The 25,893-nt window shown below is 45.7% G+C and overlaps 1 protein-coding gene across 1 annotated transcript; it reads right to left on the bottom strand.

Annotated features, from left to right (window-relative positions):
- Positions 1–550: 550 nt before the first annotated feature.
- On the bottom strand, positions 551–24,577 carry Xpnpep2 (X-prolyl aminopeptidase 2). The gene is made up of 20 exons (XM_051142699.1): positions 24,437–24,577; positions 22,689–22,799; positions 20,814–20,877; positions 19,593–19,697; positions 19,257–19,343; positions 18,116–18,262; positions 14,667–14,768; positions 13,952–14,033; positions 13,442–13,637; positions 12,602–12,691; positions 11,784–11,893; positions 11,009–11,083; positions 10,128–10,199; positions 8,419–8,479; positions 7,110–7,179; positions 6,452–6,556; positions 6,019–6,078; positions 5,259–5,335; positions 1,963–2,052; positions 551–1,438 (listed from the first exon to the last, which is right to left on the bottom strand). The coding sequence occupies exons 1-20, from the start codon at positions 24,575–24,577 to the stop codon at positions 1,244–1,246; spliced, it is 2,040 nt and encodes a 679-aa protein (XP_050998656.1). The 3' UTR covers positions 551–1,243.
- Positions 24,578–25,893: the final 1,316 nt, after the last annotated feature.

Below are 25,893 nucleotides of genomic sequence, written 5' to 3'. Positions count from 1 at the left end.
AGCCTAGCAGAGCTGTCCTCTGAGACTCTACCCAGCAGCAGTTCAAAACACATGCTAAGAGTCACAGCCAAACATTGGGCAATGTGTAGGAATATTCTGGAAAAGTGTGGTGGAGAACTTGGAGGTGACAGGAGCTCCACAAGAAGATGGGCCTGCTCAGACTGAACCGCAACCAAGGCCCAGCTATGAACTGGACCTAGACTCCCTCCGCAGATGTCGTCAATGAATGCCTCAGGTTTCATGAGCCTTCCCTAGTAAGAGGAGCAGGACTGGGTCTGATAATGGCCCTGATGTCAGCTTTTTGATCACTTCCCCCTGGCAGGACTGCCTTGCCAGGCCACAGGGAAAGAGAACATGCTCCATCCTGATGTGACTTCATGAGCTGGAGTGGATGGGAAAGGGGGGATCCCCTTTTCTGAGGAATAAGGGAGGGGGGAGGGGAGAGGGAGGGATGATGGGAGTGGGAGAGGTGGGATGGGGCTATAACCAGGATGTAAAATGAAAAAAAATGCTCCAAGTGCCAGAGGAGTCTGGGGTCACATGGCTACCCAAGGTTGGTCCCCACATTCCAGAAAATCTTGCCATTCCCTCTTCTATTTCACCAAGTCCTATGCCTTAACTTCTTCTTGTGTGCTCACTTGTCAAGGAGTACAGTGGTGGTTTAGGAGCTGTGGGTTCACATGTGGGGAGAAGACTGATGCACGTTTCTGACTGAAGTGTTGCGTTCCAGGCTCCTCAATACTAGAGTGGTAGTCTGTGACCAGAACATCCAGCCGCCTCCTTCTCCAAATAGAGCAGACAGACTTGAGCCACATTCCTTCAAGTCTACAGTCTATAGCTGGGAGGCCACCATAGACCTGTGGGTAGGTAAGGGTGACCAGAGGCAGCCTTAAAAAGTATGGAGTCAGTGTAGGTGAGAACAGCCCTGAGCCTCTCTAGTGGGTAGGGATAGGATGGACCTCTCTGAGATATGGAGCCCTATAGATTGAGGTATTACCCTATAGGTCCTTTACTTTGGGCTCCACCATCCCAGGGCCCAGGGCTGGAAATCTACGATGAGATATGCACATCTTGGAGAAGGTAGATTAGGCTGTGTGGGATCTGGCTCTGGAGGAAGCTTAGGACAGTGGCTTCAAGGTGATAGGGCCAGCAGGTGCTCTTGGAACAACAGAGGGAAGAGAGCTGAGCAGGAGCAAGTGATTCCCAAGCCTAAGCGAACAGCTGGCAGGAGAACTGGAGGCCTCTAACTACTCCAGCTGAGGATGGCAAGACTGAAGGCTACCCACATAGAGGTCAAGGAGGTGCTCTGAGGGGCCCTGGCTGACAGGGGCTTTGTGTGCTGCTCCAGCCATGCAAACTCCTCCAGCAGCTGACGACGCTGCAGCTCTGGGCCAACCTTCTCACGAATGGTCTGGTAGTAGCGATTCAGGTACTGGAGCTGCAAAGGGAGGTAGGTGTGAGCTAAGATGCTGAAAGATGAGGTCTTGGTACTATCTAGTCCCCTGCTATGGCACGCTAGCTTCACTGTGGACTAGGAAGCTGACTACTTCCAGACTTCTGCTACTTTCTGAGGGTTTGCCTTAATAACATAGTGATGCTCGTGGAGAGAAGATTGCTGTCTGGCACAGGAATAAAAAGCAAGCATAGTAGGTACGTCCATTTTACAGAGGAGGAGACTGAGGCCCAGAATGGGTAGGGAACTGCATTATTCTAGAGCTCCGAAGCCTTAGGTTTCAGATTACCTAAGGGCTTACTAACTGAGTTGGGGCATGCTGGTCTGACTAGAAAATCCTAGAAGCTTTGGGATCTCCAACAGGCTGGGAGGATAGGCCTCCAATGAGTACCTATGGTGCCACAATGTGGATCTTCCTTGGAGTAGGGGAAGAGGGGCAAGAAAGGCCTAGGGAGGCTGGAAGTCAGCTCTTCATAGGCTGTAGAGTAGGCTGTACTCAAGACACTTACCTGCTCTGGGGTCAGCAGGCTGACATCGATGAGGTTTCGGTCATAGGGCACAAAGGAAACCACTTCAAAAGTCAGGTAGGTCCCTGGGTACTGAAATTCCATAGGGAAGTAAGAAAGTGAGGGAGACTGAGAAACTGGCTGAAAGTGGCAAGGGGACGGAGTCATGAGTTCACAGAACTGGTCCTTGCCAGCTCTGAGCACTGAAGCCAGGCTTGAGCCTTCCAGAGAGTCCCTTCTCTTGGCCAGGCCTCTTGTCTACTCAATGCCCTACTTCCTGCTTCCTGAAATTTAGATTAGACGCATATTTGGTTCTCAGTGTGTGAGCATCAACAGTGTGTAGGGAGCACATTAAATATTTGGGTTGCAAGGACTACTTCCAAGACCCACTGGAGATAGAATATCTAGGGCAGAGCCTTGGGACCTATATTTAAATAATCTACAAATATTACTTGATTTTTCTATCTATCTATCTATCTATCTATCTATCTATCTATCTATCTATCTTCTTCATCATCATCTGTCTATCTCTAGATAAGGTCTTCTGTTGCCTAGGCTGTCTTCAAATTCAGAGCATGACCTTGAACTTTTGATTCTCCTGCCTCTTACTCTTGAGTAGTAGGGTGACAGGAATGTACCACCAGGTCCAGCGAACCTAGGGATGTAACCGAGTCACATCCTAGTGCTCACAGATGCCAGAAGAGGGTGTCAGATCCCCAGGAACTAGGGTTCCAGATGGTTGTAAGCTTCCCTATGGATGTTGGGAACTGAATGTGGGCACTCACAGTAGCAGCAAATACTCTTAACTGTTAAGCCATCTCTCCAGCCCCAAAATCTACCTCATTTTAAAAGAGGTCTAAAGTATGCGGATATATATCCTGATTTACTTAACCAGCCATGGGGCTGCAGCGATGGCTCAGCAGTTAAGAGCACTGTCTGCTCTTCCTAAGGTCCTGAGTTCAATTCCCAGCAACCACATGGTGCCTCACAACCATCTATAATGTGATCTGGTGCCCTCTTCTGGCCTGCAGGTGTACTTAACCAGCCATGGATTTGAGGGCTATTTGTATTTTTTACTATTACTATCAATGTGACAAGTTGTGACAGTATGTAAGCATCTTGATAAACTTTTGGGACCATATCCCCATCTTACATATCTGGCTGAGACAAAAGCACAGTAGCTGTAATGAGCATTTTGATAGACATTGTTAAACTGCCCTCCACAAAATTTGCACCAATGTGTACTTCTCTTAACAGTGAATGAGGGTGCTCATCATACCACATGCTCACAAGCACTGGGTGTTATCAAAGGCTCTAATTTTTACTAACCTGGTAACTGTACCTACCCATATACACATTTTTAAAAGTCACACAAAGTGGATCCTACTATACACACTTTTCTGTACCTTCCTCTAGTACTTTTACTCAGTACTAAACCCAGGGAATGAAATGCTATTCTATTGCTGTTTGATTTATACACTTTTAAGGATTTTTCATTTTGTTGAGCATCTTTCATGCATTGAATTATTGTTCATTTTAGTAAACTGTTTACTCATGTCCTTTGTCCACTTCCTCCCATTTTGATCTTGTAGGAGTTCACAGTAAAATTAAAGATATTTATCCTTTCTTTGTGGCACTTAATTTGAAATAGAGCTTTTGATTTTGGTTATGATATGATTTTCTTTCTTTAAAAATTAATTTCTTTTTTAAATAATATTTTTGATTTTTTACATATACATTTATATTATCATACATACATATATAATAAACTACATAGAGCAAGAAGAACCATGAAACAATCAGGAACTATATTAATGTTACATTCACAGTGTTTTGACAACCTTGTAGAAAAAGATTGAATTCCTTATTAAGAGGCTGGGATATTTTAATTTTTTATTAATTTATTAGACTGGGAGGCGAGTAGGGAAGGAGCTATGACTGTGATGTAAAGTTAATAAATAAACTAATATGCTATGATTTTCATATAGCCATTTTCTATTTAATTTAGTTATGAACTTCTGGGCACAATAGTGCCCATCTATATTCTCAGCACTTGGGTGGCAGAGGTAGGTGGATCTCTGTGAGTTCAAGGCCAGCTTGGTCAAAGTGAGTCCAAGACAGTCAAAGGTACACAGAGAAACCCTGTCTCAAAAAAAACACATTTGTTTTAAAGTTATGAACCCTTTTCCTCATTGCTTCTGGGTCTTTTACAGAAAGGTGCTTTCCCACTTGGGATAAATTAGTTTATATAAGTTTTCTTGTAGGCTTTAGTGGTTCTATTGTTCACCACAAAAGGTCAGTTCATTTGGTAGCAGGAGGAGGGAGCTGAGAGTGGGTAAGGGGTATGTGGATGTGATCAAGGTACATGATTTCATGCAAATGAATCTGTGAGAACAAACTCTCTTCGGTCCATGTGGGATTTTGTTTGCTGTAACAGTGATGTCACTTTGTTTACTCTCCACAATGATGAATTGTTCATTCCCTTGCCTATTTGTGGAATGATTTCTCTCTTCCCTCCTGTGGTGAAACACCAGCTAACTCCCCATGTTTATGTGAATTTGAGGTTTATTTCTGGACTGGCTGTTCTGTTTCATTATTCCTTGTCTGCCTCACCTCCAGTGCCACTTTGTTTTTTCTGGGATAGTTTATGGTAGAATTGGATAGGGCTAGTTTTCCTTATTGCTCCTCAAGCTTTCATTTTTTTCCCCCTAGCTACCTAGATATTTTGCATGTTTATTTTCATAAACAAGCTTTACTATCATTGGTGAAGTCACAAAACTATCCACTTACCATCGAAATTGAGGTTGTCTTGAGTTTATAGATTAATTTAGGGAGAATGGCATGTCCATAATATCAAGGCTTCTTCCCAGAGAGCACCATTCACTTAAATCTTTTTTATGCCCCTTTAGCAGAGTTTCTCTTTGTAAGTCCGTTAAAGTTTATATCCAGGTATTTCATCTTGTTGGTTGCTATACTATCAAATCTTTATTTCTAACAAGCTCCCTGGGGATTATTATGTGTACTGAGAACCAGTGATTTAGAGCAGGGACATTGATTCGCTTGGTCTGGAGTGGGGCCTGGCACTGATATTTCAAAAGAAAAAAAAAAAACCCTCAGCTTCCCAGATGATTCCAGTGTGCAGCTTGAGAAAGGGATTTATAGCATACTTGAGGACCCAAGTAAGACTTCAGATAACCTTATGCCTTTCATCAAAAGCCTTTCTTTTTTGGGCTTCTTTACTCCCATTCATCCCAAAGTCAGAGATATGCTCTCCATATGTCTAGCTTATGGCACATTACCTTGGTCTTTGCTTCTACCACAAGGGCCACATCTTCAAGACGGATTCCAAAATCCCCATCCTTGTAGTATCCAGGCTCTGAGAGGCATACAGAGATGCTAATGACATTAAACAATGGATAAGAGGGACCCACGTCCAGGTTGCCTACACCAATGACAAGTGTGTGCCCAGGGCCTGGCAGCAGGGCTACCTGTGGCTTTGGCTCTGCCAGCCTCACAACTTGTTAGATGCCAGGCCTCAAAACCTCTCAGGTATACCTTGGCCTCACTTTCTCTCCCTTGTAGTCTAGGAAGGAAGACTGGAGCCCACTTGGGACTCCAATCTCTGTGTGTAGCATTGTCCTCTTACCCCAGCATTGGATAGTCTGGGGGGGTACACATGGAAATCATTTCCCAAAGATAAAAAGAGAGGTATGGAAATCCAGGAGTGGTGGCACATGCTTGTAATCCCAGTACTGAAAAGGCGAAAGAGGAGGTCAGGAACTTACAGACAGCTTCAGCTATATGAGTTCAAGGACAGTTTGTGCTACAGAGGATGGTCTAACACAAAACAGCAAAAAGAGAGTTTTGGCACAGGGATCTTGGAGTAAAGGTGTGATAATCATTTGGGTCTAGATTTGGGAAAGAAATCAGTAGGGAGAGCTCAGGCTAAGCCTATTCTCACCCAACTTCCCACCCTAAAGAGGGGTGTGTATGACTGCACTCCCCAGATAACTCCACTCTGAGATTGGGTAGTGGGATGGAGGGACTCAAGAACCATACCAATGGAAGTGAACATGCCCTTGGCCATAGCAATGTTGTTAGACTGGAATCCCACTGGCCCTGGGAAGGAAGATATAAACATGGTTTCAACTTTTTGTGTCACCAGCTTGGAAGTGAGACCAGGTTCTGCGGGAGAATGAAGAACTGGAGGGAGAGTCCACAGATATCTCTAGAAGCACTTATCATATCTGAGATTGGCAGAGACCAAATAGACTTTGCCTTTTATTTCTCTGGGGTATATGTCATTTAGTTAGCAGGCCTTAGTTCTCTCTCTAGAACGCCCACTGCCAGTGTTCTTCCTTTCATCCTCATCATTCTCCAACGGTTGACTTTGGGTGGGTCATGCATCTCTGTGGGTTGGTAATTCCTATGCCTGTAGAATGCTCTGTCTCATAGGGGAGGGTGGCAATAGGATAGATGAGAAGATACTTACACTCATGCACACAGAGGAAATTGCCAATGCCATGGCCTGTCCCATGGCCATAATTGAGCCCAACTTCCCACAGGGCTCTTCGAGCAAAGGCTTCCACCACTCTCCCTGAAAGGGAAGAGATTGCTTCTAGTCCATTGGCTAGACCCTAGACTGCCCATCTTGGCCTTTCCTACTTAACTTCCAGGGTGACCCCCAAGGAAAAGGGCTCTTGAAAGAACACTGGGGTGAGATGGAGAAGGGCTGATGAATGAAACTTGTAAGTATCTCTCTGAGCAGCCCACCTCAACCCCTCACTATCTCTAGTAGTTTATACACTAGACTCATTACTTGGACTGATGCAATTACTGAAATGTTTCTTCATGATTTAGGCCTCAGCACTTTGACAACGACTTCCTCCAAGAATTGTGTATGACGTCTGGAGCTCATACTGACCTTCCCTGATTCTGAGTTACAGCACTGGATTAAGAGGCAGGGGACCTGGGTTCAAGGTACTCCCACTAGCCCTATGTAGGACCTTGAGCAAGTCCTCTCTCTTGGCTAGACTTTCTCATTTATGTGAGAGTGATGAGATATCCTAGTAGCCTCCCAGGAAAGCAATCCGAGTACCATACAATCAGAGCCTGAGGTGCCTGGGTCCAGTCTGGGTTCTGCAATCTACCTGATGTAGCAGCAGGAAAGACAAGTCTGAACAGATCGATGCTTCCCATTAGCACACGTGTATAGGCCTCCTGGTAAGGAGAGAGGAGGAAAAGGTGATATGGAGGGCAAGAGGAGGAGCCAGGGAACTTCCAGCTGCTTCGTCTTGGAGCAGATGGGAATAGAGGCCCAGGACCAGGGGTAGGAGACACATTCTCATGTGTAGTCACTGAGGTCTTGGAAGATAAGCCAAAGAAAGGTGGGGGAGAAAGATGTTCCCAAATCTGGGGCCAACTCCATGTGCTTCTCTTAGGCTGATGTACAGGGGTCATTGTCATGTGCTGAGGAAATGTTTGCAGAGGGTAGTAACTGAGTGGGTGGCAGGTGGGCCATTTTCATCTCAAGTCTGGAATCCTGGCTTGGCCACTCACAGGCTCTCTTACCTCTCTACCATGGTTTCCTCATACTTAATAGGATACTAATGGTACCTGGTTCCTAAAGGTCTAGCATGAGGTAGAGTGACAGTGAGTATAAGGCAATGAGCAAATGCTCAAGCAAGATTAGCCTGTATTCCTCACAGGCAGGCTTTCAATTTGCTATGTAGCCAAGCTTGGCTTTGAACAGTCACTCTCTCTGTCTTTACCTCCCCAGTATGTGCTACCATGCCTTAGCAACTTCCTCTAGTTTTTCTTAAGGCCTGAAGTTTGGGTTAGGCCTGATCATGTGGCAGGGCAGGTTTCCTGTTGAGGGAGAAAGATGGGCAATAGTGACCTGTTCTGGTTACTGCTAGTGGTCACTTCCTTTCCCCACACTCTTGAACTGACTTGCCATCTTGAGCTCTGAGAAAGTAGATTCCTCAACATGCTAAACTATGAGCTCCTAAAAGGCCCGTACAACAGAGATTCCCCATCTCGGATTCCAGCTTGCTGGCTGCATGCAAGCATCCCCCTGGCCCACCAAGCCCTGCCAGTGCCCCAGGTTTCCATTCCAGATGAGCAGCCCTCCCTGCTTTCAGTTCTAGCTCGTTCTGATCTCTGAGATGCTCTGTGTTATTTTCCTTCACTAGAGATAGCTTTTCCTTCCTTTGTAGAGCACAGGATGAACACACAGATGACCAATGTCTATATATTCATAGACTGAAATGGCAAGGAGATATACATGGTCTGAGGTCTTGGTAGTGGTGTGACTTTGCCCCGGCTTTCCTGGCACTTGTTGTGTGACCTTGGGCAAACTACAAAACACCTCTGGGCCTCCATTTTACTCCCTCAATTTGAAAGGGCTGTCAATGCCTTGGGGGAAACTGAAGGGAGAAATTGTGGTCCAGTACTTACCTTTTGGAAGGCAGTAGGGGTACCCCAATGTACTGTTCTGGTGATATCTGTGGTCCCATCCCTGTGGAGGAAAGGAACCAATACATCCAACTGTGTTGGGTGCTTGGGAGGAGAGTCCAGGGCTGCATGCCTCCTGTGTGTTGTCTACTGTTTGTTTCTACTATGGTTGGAGTGACCAGGGTGGACTAGGACACGGAGGGGGAAGCCAGAGGCCAAGGCATGGTGGTGCATGTCTCTAATCCTAGCATGCAGGAAGTGGACTTAGGAAGATTGTGATGGCAAAGTCAGCCTGGGTTACACAGTGATACCATGTCAGAATGAAAGAAAGATGGAGGATGGGAGGGGAGGGATGGATGATAGATACCACTGTCAGAATCATACTTCAGCATCCATGCACCAAAAAAAGTTAGTAGAGTTCTTATAGTAAAAGTCAATATGTTTAGGGCATATTCTCTCTCTCTCTCTCTCTCTCTCTCTCTCTCTCTCTCTCTCTCTCTCTCTCTCTCCCTCTCCCTCTCCCTCTCTCTCTCCCCACCCCCCTCTCTCTCCCTCTCTCCCTCCCTCCCCCTTTGTAGCTCTCCATGGAGGACAGCAGGGCAGGCCTCCTTGTTAAAGATGAGGCCACTGAAACTCTTAAGCTGGGAGGCCATCTCCGTCGCCAAGATTTGGTACAGCCAAGCTGGAGAAAATACTGACCCCTCATAAAATGGTCTTTGTTATGAACATGGCTGGGAATTCCGTGAAAACGAAGCCAGAGCCAGCAGGGCCAACTCACAATCACTAGCTGTAGTGGTTTCCTCCAGGCAGGCCATTAAGCATAGCCATCCCAGTAGAGGAGGCATGGAGAAAGGGTCCCAGGACTCTGGGGCTTCTTGAGGGTAGGTCATGGGGCATGGGGAACTTCTTCATCAGGAGAGAAGAGGAAGTGAGGTGACAATTTCCCTACCTCACCCTCTTCTGCGCATGCCCCAACCCAACACGCCCCCACGCATTTACTTCCTCTTTACAGCCACCTCAAGTTCACACGGCATCAAAGTAGTGATAAGTACACGCTGCTAAACTGAGCACATGGTAAGCTGACTCCCCAAGCGGTGTGCTCCAAGCAAGAACCTCTGTCCTTAGTGCATTCACCCTTTCCACAGGACAGAAGTTGGGAAACCCGATGAAACTGTGAATGATGGCTGGCCACACATTTCAAAAGACTACAGTCAGCTCATTAGGCGTGACTGTCACACCGGCCTGTTTAGGTTGACGCTGTACAAAGAGAATCGCATCTAAAGGGCTACTTCTTTTGGCTGCCTCCATCTCCAGCTTCACACGGCCACTCGTCTTTCCACGGGGAATGAGCCGGCTTTGGTGACTCTGCTGTGGGCTTTGTCTAGGGCTCGCATGAGTGGGTGAGCGTATGGGTGTTCATGTTTGTGCAGCCAGGGAAAAGCTGTGTAAATTATTTGCGGACTTGAAAAACTGACTTAAGTGAGTAGAGTTGTTTCTTCTTAATTCTCACACGGGTGCTGCATGAGTGCCCCCATTATTCTAATATCTGTGTATTTTCCACTGTGCAGACACCCGCTATGGGAGCATGAGAAGTCTGCTTGCTCCGGCCTTATTCAGTGACCCAGGAAGGGTAGTTTCTCAGTCAGCCTCTCGAAGGCCAGGATGTCTGAGCTGAGAGCTAGGCCAAGGCCTGATGGATGGGGTGTACCTACCAGTATTGTCCTCCGGAATCCACCAGGTACATCTCATCTGTGGACAGCTTGCGGTGCAGCTCTTTGGTTGGGCTGTGGAAATGACAAAGAATATTGAGAGGGGATCCTCTGAACCCTGCACTGGGCAAACAAGGTGGACCTGAGGACAGGGGCTCAAAAGAAAAGAACTCCCTCCCTACCTGGGGGCTAGCCTTCCAGGATTTCTGCTCTGGGGAAGTAACTATCCCCACCCCACCCCTCATCCCCCCAAACAGAAAACTTGGGAAAGCACTCTTGCTCTGACTGCGGCTGCTATCCTCAGTGCACTTTTGTTTACCCTGCACATGGCCAAGCAAGACCTTGGTCCCCCGGGAAGAGGAGTTAAGAGTTTCAGAGGCTCCTTGGTTCAGCCCGCCATCTCTTGTTTTGTTTTGTTTTTCGAGACAGGGTCTCTCTGTCTTAACCTTAGATGTTCTGGACTTGCTCTGTAGACCAGGCTGGCCTCGAACTCACAGCGATCTGCCTGCCTCTGCCTCCCTGAGTGCTGGGACTAAAGGCGTGCGCCACCACTTCCCAGCTCGGCCTGTCATCTCTACCCGAGTAAGAACAAACCCCAAGGAGGCAAGAGGCTTGCAAAAGGTTCATAGCAAAGCAGAGAGGTGCTAAGCTTCCACTCTCTTTCTAGTTCTTGATGCATCCGAGAAGGCCCCAAGGAGCGGGTACAGGAGGAGAGAGGGCTTTAAGGTAGAGCAACTGCCGCTCTCTAGCTCCCATGGGCAAGGCTTGGGAGGCATCAGGGAGTGCTCCGTGAGCAGGGGTTACGGTTGGGAGTCCAGAGGGTTTGGGGTGGGAAGGCAATGTTCTGAGCTCACTCCAGATTTGTTGTTGTTTTTCTCAAGTACCTGTAATGGGCCAGGGCAGCATTCAGGCCACTAGCAGAGATGGTTTCAAAACTGGGTCCAGAGGAGTTTTCATTTCTAGGCAGGGCAAGGGGGAAAAAAAAAGATCTGAGGATGACCCAGGGACTGGAATATGTCACACAGCAAATGAAGGGGCAGCTGCCTCCATCCCAGCCTGACTCCTTCTGCCTCTTCCGCCCTGCCCCCCCCCCCACCCTACCCCCGACCCCCCAGTTTTGTTCTGTCACTTATGCAGAGAGCACTCAAGTACAGAGTAGGATAGGGTACGGACACCAATCCTTGGTGTCCATAATCTTGGACCTTTTGCCTCCATTTTACTTTTGGGAGAGAAGAACGGTAGTTCCTTGTATCTGAAAAACATCCCACTCGTGTGCTATGTCTTGCACCTTAAGTCTACCACAAGCTGCCTTAGGAAGCCTTCTCCCTACTGGAAGCTCCAAAGTGTTGCGAATGCCCAACCCCCCCTCGTTCCCCCTCCCCCTCCCCCCCCCGCCCCCCCCCAGCCCGCCTGCCTAAGTCAGCCTATACCAGGAAGAGCAGCGAGCTGTGTCTGAGGCAGTCACTAGGGGGTGCTGTTGGGTTGTCCGGCTTTCAGCCGGGCTGGGGAACGTCTACCAACACCCCCTGCACAGCTCCCAGACCACCCACGAACCTGTCAATCTCACTTCCAAATACAAGCAGGATCTTTCTTCCTCCTAAGGGGACTAATTACTTGTCACTTCCCCACCCCCATACCAAAAGATAATAAGTCCAGTACCGTCGTAACTCATCAATGTGTTCTGCCCCAGAAAACTCATCCACCGTGCCTTTGGGCACGTTCTTCTCCAACCAGACCAAGTACTGGATCACAGCCACAGCATCCCGCACCTAAAGCAGGAAGCGGAACTGAGGCGGGCCAGAGAGGCAGCCTCCTCTCTCGTGGAAGAAGATCAGATAACTGGCCTGGGGTTGAGTGCTTTAAATACATGACAATTTTCCTGGCTACTGGATAGCAAAGGATTCTCTCGTTAATGTTTATATCTAATCAGAGTGTGCTCGTGTTTTTAAAAGCCTTATCTTTGGAACTACTCACTGAAGTGTTGACAGCAGCTGAAACGATAGGATCGGTGGGATTTACTTTAAAATAATCCAGCAGCAAAGGGTGGAAGGGGAGGGTCCTGCGGGGTGGGGGTGGGGGTGATTACAGATCTAACCGTGTCAGGCATGACTTGATGATTGGTGAAGCTGAGTAATGAGGACATAGGAAATCTTAGGCTACTTTCTCTACTGCAGTGTATATGTTACATTTCTTAAGAAAAACTCTTTCAAAATGAAGTCTTTTATCCTAATGTTAAGAACATTCTAAAAAGTGAGCCATCCTCTTGCCAAGCAGGAAGTCATTACAGCCAACACTCATTTAACACAGGCAGTGTTCAAAGGAATGCACACGAGCACATGTAATAGCTACATATCTGTATAGACATACGTATAAATATGTGTTGTTCCTTGCTTTTATTGAAAGTCTTCCTCAGGCTTCTTTCTGGAAGGCTAACCCATCAGACAGACCTCCCAAAAGGCTATGCCATATGGACTTACGTGGCTGTTCTTCAAGAGGGCCTGCTCCTTGCTGTTCTTTACAGCCTTGATTCGCATCACTGGGGAATAGGTGTCTGTCACGAGTTTTTCCTGTTGGGAGAACAGACCAAAAGATGGACTAGACACATTGTCCAGGGCAAACAGTGTTTACAAAAGACAAAGAGGAAATCCCAGCTGGGGCGAGACGGTGAGACTTGCTGATCTCTTTCACAGCCATACCCTCTCCTTTGGCCTCTTTCTGGATATGCAGCTCTTCCCTAGTTTTGTGCACAGAGGTTTTTTGGATGAATATTGTCCTGGTACCAGCAGTCAGGCCTGGCATGCTGGAGTCCACAGGCTGTTCTAGCAGTGGACGTTTGTTGTACGTATCAGAGCAGTTACCAGCTGCCAAGCGTGTACTGTGTCAGCCACTGGATGTCCCAAGTACTATCTCCTTGAACTCACACAATTCCTGTCAGTGCTCAACTTTGTGACCATTTTTAAAGAAACAGAGATCTAGACTGACTGAACTACTTAGTCAACGCCACTGCATGGCCATTTATGAAAAGAGCTCAGGTTACTATCAGATTCAGATGACTCTAAAGCTTCTTCTAGGCCAGGCTGTATTTTGCCTAGTCTCCTCAAAAAACTGTATGGGCTCTATGGACAGACACCCCTGCGGTTGCCACCACCATCTCCTCCCCCTCTTCCTCTTCCTCCTGTTTTCCATCAATAAGGCTTACAAGGGTACACAGTGCCCATTTGCTGATTGACTAGTTGACCCAGTGGCTGAGGGGCCCCATTTTAAGTTGACAGTTGCCATGCCTGGAGCAGAAGGAGGCCAGTAACTGGTACACCTACCTTGGGTATCACTTCATAGAGCCCATAGGTCGTATAGCTGAGCCCAATCAAGATTGTCACATTGCCTGAGGCATAGGCCTCCACACTGTCACGAACTTGACTGTAGTCCTCAAGTTGCACACACGTGGATAATGTGCAGTTTGTATTCAAGTACTGCAGGGTCTCAAGGCTAAAGCGACTCTTGTTGACAAACAACCTAGGTAGAGAGGGAAGACCGGGAGGGTCCTGAGTGCCTGCCTACTTAGGACAACACATGGAACCAGAGGCATATACCAGTCTTTTGATTCCAAAAGGTCACAAGATGCCAGCATAGAGAGCCAGGGGATTACACTTGGGTTCACTAGGACCAGAAGTCAAGAGATTAGGAACAGCCAGTGGGATGTCTCCTAGAGACATCTGCTGTGGCAGGCACCCAAACTCATGAGCACCCTGAAGGCTGTGACATCAGTGGTACAGGATACAGTGGAAGTTGGACGGAATTCACAACAGTAAGCCAAGGAGAAGCTGTACCTGATGGAAGAGTCTGTGAGCAGTGTATAGGAGTAGAAGAAGGGGTTATAGGGTATGTCACTGCTGCGAAGGTTGAAGAGCCCTGGAAAAAAAATGATGGGACTTTTTGAGGCCATTCTGCATGAGGGCAGGCATTTCTGACACCTATGCTCCACTATTTGTTTTGACTTCAAGATTACTACTGACAGCAGCTTGTAGCATCTGCCTCTGAATGCTTCTCAATCTTCATGGAGATCATTGAGATGCTGGAGAGGGCTATGGATTTCTCCCCCCATATAATGTAGTGAAGTGACATCCAGCACATAGTATCAGTTCATCCTCCAACTGTGAGAAGACCAGCCACCAGCACTGGGTAGAAAGCCGTCAGCCATGTGGGGACAGAACTGGGTGTCAAAGCTGGGACTTTGAGTGGCCTGTATGACAGCCAGGGCTGCTTGTGGCTTTGCTGGCCTTCTTTACTCTAAGGAGACATAATCACTCTGTCACTCTGGTCAGTAAATTTCTCAGGTGGCCTGTGGGCTCGTGCACCTGCTTGGGGCTCCCTGGCTTCCTTCTTCTGTAGCCCCAAGCAGCTGCTCTCTCCCCACTCTGGGTTCCCACAGGTTGTGGTCATGGAACTGGTGAATATGTTGTTATTTCAGGAAGAGCTGTATACTACAAGTCCCAGGAGGCTTGAGACTACTGGGCCCACTTGTGTTCACAAATCCCTACTCACAGGCTGTCTCATCAAGTGCTGATAGAAGGAGACCAGTGGGAACCACGGTGTACTTCTGCATAAAGTTTCGGACACTGGATACTTTTTCTTGCCAAGTGCTCCCTAGAAGCAAAGGAACGCAAAAGAAGCATGAGTGGCACACCTTGTCTTCAGCGCAGGGATCCTTGGGTACCACAAGGATAGTAGTAGTTTTCCTTTATCTTGGGTTGAGTAGATGGAACCAATGGCCTTGAGCATTGGGCAAGTACTCTATGACTAAACTCGATTGCAGCCCTCTGTTTCCAAAAGCAGTAGAATTCTATCTTCGAACAGCATCTAATTTATATTATTAATGTCATAGGCCCTGGGCCCAGATGGGGCTCCAACCATAGTCCTGCCATTAGTAACTGAGTGTGTTCTTGGGCAAGTTACTTGACATCTCTATGTCTCATTTTGCACATCTTTTAGATCAGGGTAGGTTGTAACAGGAGCAACTACCTAAATAGGTTTGCTACAAAGATCAAATAGATTGACATTTGTAAAGCTGTACAAAGGCATTTGCTGGGGCTGGAGAGATGGCTCAACGGTTAAGAGCACTGACTGTTCTTCCAGAGGTCATGAGTTCAATTCCCAGCAACCACATGGTGGCTCACAACCATCTATAATGTGATCTGATGCCCTCTTCTGGCAGAGCACTGTATACATAATAATAAATAAATAAATAAATAAATAAATAAATAAAAGACATTTACTAAGTCTCATATTGCTTTTTTTTTTTTTTTGACCTGTCAATAAACATATAGAAAGAACAGAAGGGCTGTGCTAGACACCAAGAGAGAGGACTGGAATTGTGTTTAACTTTGCCCTGCAGTAACTTCAGCACACAATACGCCATAGATATTGGACTAAGCACTCCTTGTGCATTGTTTCAATTCTTGGATGTGCCATTTTACAGATAAGAAAAGCAAGGCTTCAGAGAGGTAAAGTGAGTTGCCCAGAGTTTCATAGCTGAAGCGGTGGAGCTGGGATTTGAACCCATGTCTGTGAGATGGGCCTGGCTCACACTCCTAATCTGTACTAAGACTGAGCTTTCTTATTAACACTTTCAGTCTTCTGAGTGGTCTTCAAACTTTGTCCAGTCCTTTCCTTTCTAGAATGCATTTGTCTGGATCCCAAGAGTTCAGTTTTTACCTCCTGAGGCATAGCAAATCTTTCTCTAGTCAGCACTAGGGAAAAGAAATTGGCAGACTGTCATAAGCATTAAGACTCCTACTTGGGCCCAGATACAGAAATGTTAACGCTGTTAAAAAGCTTTATGCAAATTGACAAAACTATTCAACTAGAACCATAATCCTTGGGTATGATATACTTTTTAACTTTATTTTATTCTGATGAAACACGTTAGATAAAAGTTATTATTTTAGCCTTCATAAAGTACACAATTCAGCTGACTTTCAGTGCGTTCCCAGTGTTGTGCAATCATTGCCAGTATCTAATTCTAAAACATTTTCAACATCCCCAAAGGAAATTTTGTATCCATTAAGGAGTCACTCCCCATTTCCCCTCCTTCCAGTCCCAGGAAATCACTAATCTAGTTTCTCTCTATGGATTTGCCAATGCTGGGTGTTTCATATAAATGGAATCATGCAAGTTGTAGCCCCTTCACTTAAAGTCATGATTAAGATTCATGAATACTACCTTGTATTATGGTTCTAATCCTAGCACTTGGGAGGCTGAAATAGAAGGTTCACTGTGGATTTGAGGCCAGTTTGGGCAATATAATAAGTTTAACATCAGCTTGGGCTACAGAGTGAGATCTTGTCTCAAAAAACAAGCAAACAAACCAAAAAAAAAAAAAAAACAAAAAAAAACAAAAACAAAAATCAAAACCTCAGTGACTTATTAAGTCATAAAAGAAAAATGTGTGAATATGATCCATTTTGAGAAAACCACACATAAATGGTCTGACGTGTGAGTGTCTAACTTTTCATGTGCCACCCTTTGCCTTAAAAATTAATTTTTTTGTCTAGGCCTCTTGAAGCTGAACTCTGTTCTTTGGCTTCTGGGCTGAGCTCTAACTCCACATGGCTTTTCTTTGAAGACTACCGATGCCTCAGCATCTCCTAGCTCATGGGAAGCCACAAATTCCATGTGAATCCTGTCCCAGTCCTTGGTAGCCTTTTCTTCCTATTTTATCCTCACTTTTCCTTGGCACAATGGTGACCTTTAATGTCTGAGTAAGATGAGTGGTATTAACCCTCGTAGACAGCGTGTCTCCTTAAAAACTAAGCCAAGGTGCACAAAGAATGAATCTGCAAGTTACGCTGGAACAGATAAAGAAATTGGACATTATTTCTACTTGTTTCATCATAGCCACAATTTTGAAATTTCCCTCCTGCTTTTTTGACCCCTTTCTAAATCAGAAATAATATGTGGATTATGTATGTGGAAAGGGGGTGCTCAGATTGCTCAATGTGACAAGTAATATATTGGCCCATTCAGAATTCCAGGGAGGTAGGAGTGGTTAGTAAGCAAAACCCTGATTCATAGTAGGTCCCCTAGCCCTGGTCAGAATTCAGTTATTGCTTACAAGAACCAAATGCAAATTCATCTTTTATCAGATTAAGAAAATGCCAGTGGGGTCTTGTTAGCAGATGTTAAAAATGTCTGGGTCCAACTAGCCTTCTTTTGTGGTCTAGCCCAAACCCTCTTCTGGGCCACAGACTGACACCCAACTTAGCCATTTACTTCTGTCCTAGGCACTTCTGTCCTAAATCTAAATTCCTTATTAGAGTAGAACGAGAAGGAAAGGGCCAAGTGACTCAGTTTCCACTACCAGAATAAACAACTACGATCATGGACCTTCTCTCTTAAAGTTTTTTTGGGGGGGGGGGGTGGGGGCAGCGTGGGATGATGGCTGAAGAGATTGCTAAATAGTTAAGAGCACTGGTTGCTCTTCCAAAGGATGTGGGTTCGATTCCCAGCACCCACGTGACAACCCACAACCATCTATAACTCCAGTCCTGGGGGAATCTGACACCCTTTTCTGGACTCCTCAAGCACTGCATGCACCGGATGCACAGATAACATATAGGCCAAACATCCATACTCATGAAGAAATACAATGAAAAAATTTTTCTAAAAAAGGTTTTTTTGTTTTGTTTTGTTTTAACTTTCTTTGACTCTCTTGTTCTCTCCCTTTCTGTTGTCACTTTCTTCAAATCCTAATACTGCTTATTTCAGTATTTTTCTAAATACAGTCTGAGCACCTTTGGACTCTGTAAGGAGACAGAGACAAAAATGTCTACATTTTAACCAAGCATCTCAGGTGGTTTGCCAAAGATTACTTTGTGGCCTTGGTTAATGATATTTTCAAGGAAAAAACAAACCAGCATCTGCCCTGGGCCTCCTTGCTGGTAGGGACCCTTGTTTATACAAAGTCGGAAAGAGAACACAGCTCATGGAGTCACCTGTAAATTCTTTTGGTAGGGCATAAATGGGTTGGTTTGGCATCGGGGGCCTCTCTGGCCCCCATGCCTGGTCGACAAGGTTGGTTGTAATGGAGTCCAGGTGTCTGTTGGAGTTTTGGAATTCCAGCTCATAATCTTCCCAGGAATCTGCAGAGATAGAAAGGAGTCACTTGCCCCTGTCCATTTACAACTCAGGGAAGGCTGATCTAGGCAGTTAGTCCTTCAGCCTTGCCTTTGCTTGGCTCCTGTGGCTCCAGCTGCCCAAAGCCCGCCCAATACAAACCTCTCCTTCAGAGCACATCTTTTATCTTTCTCTGATTTCCAAATCTAAATGTCTTTATCCCATCTCTGTGCTGTCCACTGTCCACTAGCTAATCTTGCCCTTCTTGGCCCCACCCGTTGCCTCAGTACTAGAGATTAAACCCAGGACCCTGAGGGTGTCAGGCAAGTACTCTACCATCGTATTATTCCTGTGATTCTAATCTGGTCTTTTTAAAGTGTCAGTAATTGGAGACAGTCCCTCTGAGGTACACATCAATTTTATTAGGATGTAATGTCACCATTCAGAGGCAGGGTGACTTTCCGGGCATTGGACAGGCCAACAAAGAGGTTAGTTTAGAAGTAGGTGCCTTTCAATGCATAGTCATGAAGTCTGTCTTTGATAGTATGGACTGGCCAGCTATCTGAGGCCTCAGAACTTGGGGAGCTGTTTTCCCTGGGACCTTGTTTTGCCCAAAGTTCCACTCTACACTTTTGACCCTTCTAAGCTACCTTCCAGAAAAAGGTTTTCTAAGAGATCACAAGTACTATAATTGGTAGAGTCCCAGGACCCAGAGGATGGTTCTGGGGTGAAGCACATCTCAGACCTATTTTTCCACTGGGTCTTAATTGTTCCAAGTCTTCTAGGTTGACTTTCTACATTCATTGCTTTCTTTAAAGTTTGCATTTGCTCTTTTAACATATTTTAATTACACAACCCATGACTATCTTTGCTATAAAAGATTTCTACATCCACAACTTCAAGATACCCTGTGATCACATTGCCCCTCTTCCTGAGCAAATATGTTTATGTACGTCCCAAGGGGCTGAGCCGCTCTCCTTGGCAGCTGCTACAAATCCAGGGGCTGAGAGAAGAACATACCAACAGAGAAGAGGAAGGGGTCAAAGCCCACATGCCCTCCACTAGGGACTTCAGCAAGGATCCACTTGGCAATTACAGGAATTCTAACTGAAAGATGGGAGGAAATGCAGAAGTTACTTCCCAGGCCAGTGTCAGAACCCATACCCAGACTTCTGTGACAGTCCAGCCACATGCGTTCTTTATTATCTGTCACAAAGATCAGAGATGCATTTATATTTCCTGAACTTCCCACAGAGGTCAAGCACAGACATACAGATACCCACTCACCTGTATTTCCCCAAACCTAGCCTAGGGTCCAGGACTTGTGGGGGGGACAAATCTGTGTGGGCCTTCTACCTTCCTTATGGAGTTCCCAGTTGCAGTCCATCTGCCTCTCAGCCTGTGTCCAGTAACGACTATCAGTCCAGACAACTGCTTTCTTCATGGTAACCACAGCAGTACCTACAACAGAGCAGAGAAGTCTAGAGGTGAGGAGAAGGATGAATGTGAGAGCTGAGAAGTGGTGGCGCACACCTGTAATCCCAGCACTCAGGAGGCAGAGGCAGGCAGATCTCTGTGAGTTTGAGGCCAGCCTGGTCTAGAAAGACAGGCCAGGACAGCCAGGACTACACAGAGAAACCCTGTCTCGAAAAACCAAAAGAAAGAAAGAAAAAGAAAGGGAGGGTCACAACTTTGTTGGATGTGCAATGCTGTACTGGCTCTGTCACAAGGGCATCTAGAATGAGCTTCTCTCCTCCATTGGAAGGAAGAGAGGTAGGAGATGTTAAAGGCATTCTTGAGGGAAACTACAAAGAGAGCTTCATCAGGCAAACTGTCTCTGCCTTGTGTTAGTAGGTCCCTATAGAGGGAAGCCCTTTAGCATTTTTAGTAGGAAACGAGTCAAGTTGGCTTCTGCCAGTCCAAAGGATGCATGTGGGTATTGTCAGGAAAGATGAGAGCTGATAGAGCATCAATCTAGGCCCCTACCTGAGGACTGATGAGGTGGGCAAACACAGCAACCATAGCAAAGAGCGCATTGGGGGAAGCCGAGTACCTCTGAGGCTCAGAAGGAATGTGTGAGGCTCAGCAGACGAAGCTGCTTTCATTTAAGGGAACAAGATCAAGGTAAGAGGGCTGTTCAGAAACAGAGACAAGCCATCATGAATAGCCACGCTTATATCTCCATTGGCCACGGAGAATGATTGTTATCTGTAAAAGAGATCCTACAGAGTAAAACTTTATCCCCCAAATGAGCTATTAGGTAAAAGAAAGAGCGGGGGATTTTGGTAGAAGTAGCAATTGCTTCAGAAACCAGGCCCAAGGAGTACTGTGCTGGGCCTGGCTGGGGCAGAGGCAGCAAAGCATGGAAAGGAAAGCAGGAGGGTAAGCGCCTATTTTGTGGCCAGCTGGGCATGAGATATTTGCCCTGGGGAACATGCTAGGTTCACGGGGGCGGGAGAATGAGAATGAACATCAGCCTGTGGTCTTGGTTGCTGAGGAACTGGCCATCCCAGGTCCTCTATGACCACCACTTCGAGTCTACCAACTGAAGCAATAAGGGTGGGCGATGGCTCTTACCGGCAGTCCCTGTGAAGCCTGAAATCCACGCTCGCCTCTCATCATGTTTGCCAATATACTCACTCTGGGAAATCAACAATACCATCATTAACCTTCTTCATGGACTCATAAGCCAAGTGGAAGGCCCCAACGACATCTTGGATTTTTTTTTTTTTTAAAGATTTATTTATTTATTATGTATACAGTGTTCTGTCTGCATGTACAGAGGGCGCTAGATCTTATTACAGATGGTTGTGAGCCACCATGTGGCTGCTGGGAATTGAACTCAGGACCTTTGGAAGAGCAGCCAGTGCTCTTAACCTCTGAGCCATCTCTCCAGCCCCATCTTGGATTTTTTTTTTCCTGTCTTGCCATACCATGTATTACTTCCAGGAAGCCTCTGTAACTCCTTCACTATGCTGCCTTCTTTACCTTGTCTCTTGGGGTATAAAGCCCACAGTCTAGAACTGGCTTTGGTTACACCAAATTATTCTGCAAAATTTACCACTATGGTCATAATGAAAATTCAGTATGGTCTTAGGCCTTGCCTCTTGGTATTCCCCTTTAAATATCATGTCTTCTTCGCCAGACGATCACACTATATTGAGTACTTCATAAATAACTTTTACACAGGGCTTTATACACTATTGGCCAGTTAGACATCCATATCTATGGATTCTGTGTCTGGAGCTTCTATCAACCTTGGCCTTGATAAAAAAAAAAAAAATTAGAAAAAAATCGCACTGTATTCAGTATATACAGATGTTTTATTGTCACTATTCCCTAAGCAGAACAGTATGGTAACATTTACATAGCATTTGTATTCTGTTAGGCATTATAAGCCTTCTAGAGATGACTTAAAGCATATAGAAAAGTATGTATAGATTATATGCAAACACTATGTCATTTTATATAAGGTACTTGAAACATCATTCTTTAGGACTGTAGATACTACAAGATGACTTTATGTTTGCTCGCATATCTCTTGAAGACTTATCATTGTTATATTTGCTGAAAGAAGCTCTGCTATTAAGTCAAGGTTTTTGAGAGCATCCTCAGGTCAGAAATTAATTGAATCAGGTACGCTGACTTTGAAAATGCCTTTTCTTCCAGCTGGGTTAGTGTGCAGATCTAGATGAGGTAGAGGCAGAGCTACTGGTAGGGAAAAGTAGGGCTGCTATTTTAAGGAAAGTACTTCTTATACAGATCACCACCTTGTTTTCTGTCTGCCATTTCCCCTCGGTCTATTCCCCATGCTTGTACAGTCTAGCACCCTGGATCATCTCACTGCTCCAACCAGCAGGGACTGAGATGGTCTGGACCAAGAAGGAGCTTAGAATTCTTCCAGGCCCATTTCCAGGGGTAGCCTAAACATTCTGGAGTTGTCATTGGGAGCTTGGTCAAAATCTCTTCTGAAGTAGCTTTAATCTTTTTACATTGTGTGTTTGTGTCTGTCTGTCTGTCTCTCTCTGTGTGTGTGTGTGTGTGTGTGCGCGCACATGCATGTGTGGGGAGTTAGAGAAAAACTTGTGGAAGGTGGCTCTCTCCTTCTACTTCATGGGTTCTAAGGACTAAACTCAGGTTATCAATTGGGCTTAGCAGCAAATACCATTATCCACTGAGCCACCTCCCTAGCATCAAAGTTGTTTTCATAATGTTGTTTCTAGAGGTCAAGAAAACTTGGCTATGTTTTGCCCCTAGTGTAAAGGGGTATGTTCTTTCAGTTGACCTTAAGCTAGTGTATGTGGGCCTTCCATTTTCATTTTTTTCACTAGAAAATGTTTTCTCTGTCTTCAGTTTCCAAGTCTTACCAGTCTCTTGTTTGTGGCTTGTGTTTTGAGGTCAACAATCCTAAGGGAGAGGGAGAGGGCAAGAAAGAACAGAGCTGGCCCTTACCATGTGTGCATCCGTGTCTGGGATGATGTAGGCAGAGAGATTCTGGGCCTGCATCTGTTGGCGGAGGGCTGCAAGCCGCATTGTTGTATTGACCGCAGTAACTGGCAGGTACTAACAGATAACAGGAAGACATCCAAACATATGCATTGCGTAAAGAAAATGATACCTGGGACTTTATCTCAAGGGGAGCCCCCAGCTTTTCCTGAGAGTGAGTTTAGGGGTATTTAAGAGTAATGGGGTGGCTGTTAGTAGCATTTGTTAGTCTAAATTAAGAAGCCTAAACTGTTGGGGCGGTGGCTCACGCCTTTAATCCCAGCACTCAGGAGGCAGAGGCAGGCAGATCGCTGTGAGTTCCAGGCCAGCCTGGTCTACAAAGGGAGTCCAGGACAGCCAAGGCTACACAGAGAAACCCTGTCTCAAAAAAAAAAACCCAGAAGAAGAAGACGAAGAAGAAGAAGAAGAAGAAGAAGAAGAAGAAGAAGAAGAAGAAGAAGAAGAAGAAAGAAAGAAAGAAAGAAAGAAAGAAAGAAAGAAAGAAAATGAAAATGCTGTGGCTTGCTCATCCATTTGCTGGACCTAGTGGTCCTAGAAAGTTGCCAGAGCATGCAGATGCTCTATGCTTATCCTGTGGTTCAGACTACTACTGGAGTTCATCCACCTTTTCACACTTTGGGGCCCACCCCTGCTTGGAGACCAACCCTCTGTAGTTGTGGGAATAATCACCCTATAGAGTCCAGCTGTGAAGCTAGCCACCTTCTTTCCTTTGGCCCCCAGTTGGCAACCTCAGCCCTCCTTTTGCCTTTCAGCTAGATCTTCTAGCTCACATGCTTTCTCCCTCCATCCCTTTGTATTTTCCTCTTCAGTTTCCCTCCAGAATAGTGGCTCTCAACCTGTGGGTCATAACTATCAAGGAAAAACAAAACATATTTCTGCCGGGTGTGGTGGTACACACCTTTAATCCCAACACTTGGGAGGCAGAGGCAGGCATATCTCTGTGAGTTCAAGGCCAGCCTGGTCTACAAAGTGAGTCCAGGACAACCAGGGCTACACAGAGAAACCCTGTCTTGAAAAACAAAATAAAAACAACAACAACAACAACAAAAACCCACAAACAAACTAAACAAAAAGCAAAAGATTTAAGGCCTGCCTGGTCTGCATATCGAGTTCAGGACAGCCAAGGCTACACAGAGAAACCCTGACACAAGAAAGCAAAAAGCCAAAAAACAAACAAACAACCCCCCCAAAAAAACAAAAACAAAAAACCCTGTTTCCAATGGTCTTAGAGACCCCCTATTTTATTTTCATTGCTACTTCATAACTGTAATTTTGCTACCGAGTCGTGTCTCAGTTCTAAGACCATCAGAAATATGTGTTTTCCAAGTTGCTCTAGAACTTCTGCTTTCATTCCTTCCATTTCCTTCCTTCCTCTGCCTAGCCTCAGTCAAAGGCCAGCTAGCAATGATCTCTTTCCACACCTTCTCCCTCTCCTCCCCTGGAAGGTTCCCAGGCCTTAGGTCAGGGCAGAAGCCAACAAGCTGTGGAAATGAGTGTCCCTGAGGAGTACAGCACCCATAGTGGGTATGGCAGATACTGAGCGGCTGCTGCTGGATTTAAATAAGAAACAGGGGCCCCAGAGTGCAGAAAGCAGACCACCTGCAGGAGAAAGGCTAGCAGTTGGGATAATAGGGAAGGGAGAAAATGATGGAGGGTGGGAGGGCATGTGGGGGTTGGGCCAAAGCCTCACTCACCGGTGGATTGGTTGAACAGTTTCTCACATCTTCTCTTCCAAGGTACCCGGGCTTTGGGTAACTCCAGGCACATGCTAGGAAATGGGGGGCAAACCTAGGGTTATTTGGGGACCAGAGAGCTCTCACAAAGTGAAGGGACATCTTCCCTTAGCTTGTAGGACCTGTATTCTTTAAAACACACCATGCTGGCCAATTCTATTTGAGACTAAAGATAACACATTTCATGGGAAACCAGGCTGAACTGGATGTCACCCAGGGTCGCACTCATCGACAAGTGATTGCCACTTCTGGATGGGTTTTAAGTGTTCATCACATTTTCCGACTTTTAATCTAATTGTGTCTTTTTAGGGCCTCATAAAGTGAAAAACGGTATAAATTAAAATTAAGGTGGTGGCGCACACCTTTAATCCCAGCACTCAGGAGGCAGAGGCAGGCAGATCACTGTGAGCTCGAGGCCAGCCTGGTCTACAAAGTGAGTTCTAGGACAGCCAAGGCTACACAGAGTAAACCCTTTCTCGAAAAACCAAAAAATAAAAATTAATTAATTAATTAATTAATTAAAAATTTAAATCAGATTTTCTTTGAAATGGCCTAGAGGGCTGTGTGTGTGTGTGTGTGTGTGTGTGTGTGTGTGTGTGTGTGATGTATTTAAATTCAAGGGTTACTTGTACCCTTTCTTATAGTCCAAGTCTCGGCTTACTATTCTAGGCTTCAATTAAATACAAAATGGGCAATTCTACTCCAAGATCATCACCTGGTGGGAAAAGGTGACTAACATTTATAGAGCTCCTACTGTGTGCCAGATATAGAGTTCAGTAATGTACAGCTGAGCATAGCACTGTATATCTGTGTTATCAATGCTGAGAGGAAAAGGCAAGAATGCAAGGTTATCTTTGGCTGTCTTTCAAGTTTGGAGCCTGTTGCAAAAAGATAATACAGAACAAAATAAAAATGAACTCAGCAATGTAACTTCTGCATAGTCATGTGCCACATGACACTATTGAGGTCAACTAAGGGCTGCATATATAACAATGACCCTATATTGTTATATAGTCTAATAATATAGCTGTTAGTTCACAAGCCAATCCAAGTAGCCCTCTTCTAGGTTGCATAGCAACCTCTGATGCCATCATCTGCCATAGCCAGGTGTGCACCAGACATAAAGGACTGGCCCATCACTGAGATTTCTCTATGCCATCAGTTTCTCTCCTCTTCTCTGTGTCTGGAGTGCCCCCTCTCCCCTTCTCTCTCACTCTCTCCCAGTTGTTCTTGTTCTCTCTCTCTCTCTCTCTCTCTCCGCTCTCTCTCTCTCCTCCTCTCTCTCTCTCTCTCTCTCTCTCTCTATGGCTCATTCAGACTATGAACTTCTCTCCCTCTCCCTTCCCTTCATACAATAACCTCTTGTAATAGATCTTTTTGGGGCAATCTCTATATTTATATATTACACAAGCCACCTG

Source organism: Acomys russatus, unplaced genomic scaffold, assembly GCF_903995435.1.
Source record: "Acomys russatus unplaced genomic scaffold, mAcoRus1.1, whole genome shotgun sequence".
Taxonomy (NCBI): domain Eukaryota; kingdom Metazoa; phylum Chordata; class Mammalia; order Rodentia; family Muridae; genus Acomys; species Acomys russatus.
Note: the sequence above shows the minus strand (reverse complement) of the source record. Positions and strands in the feature narration are given on the sequence as shown.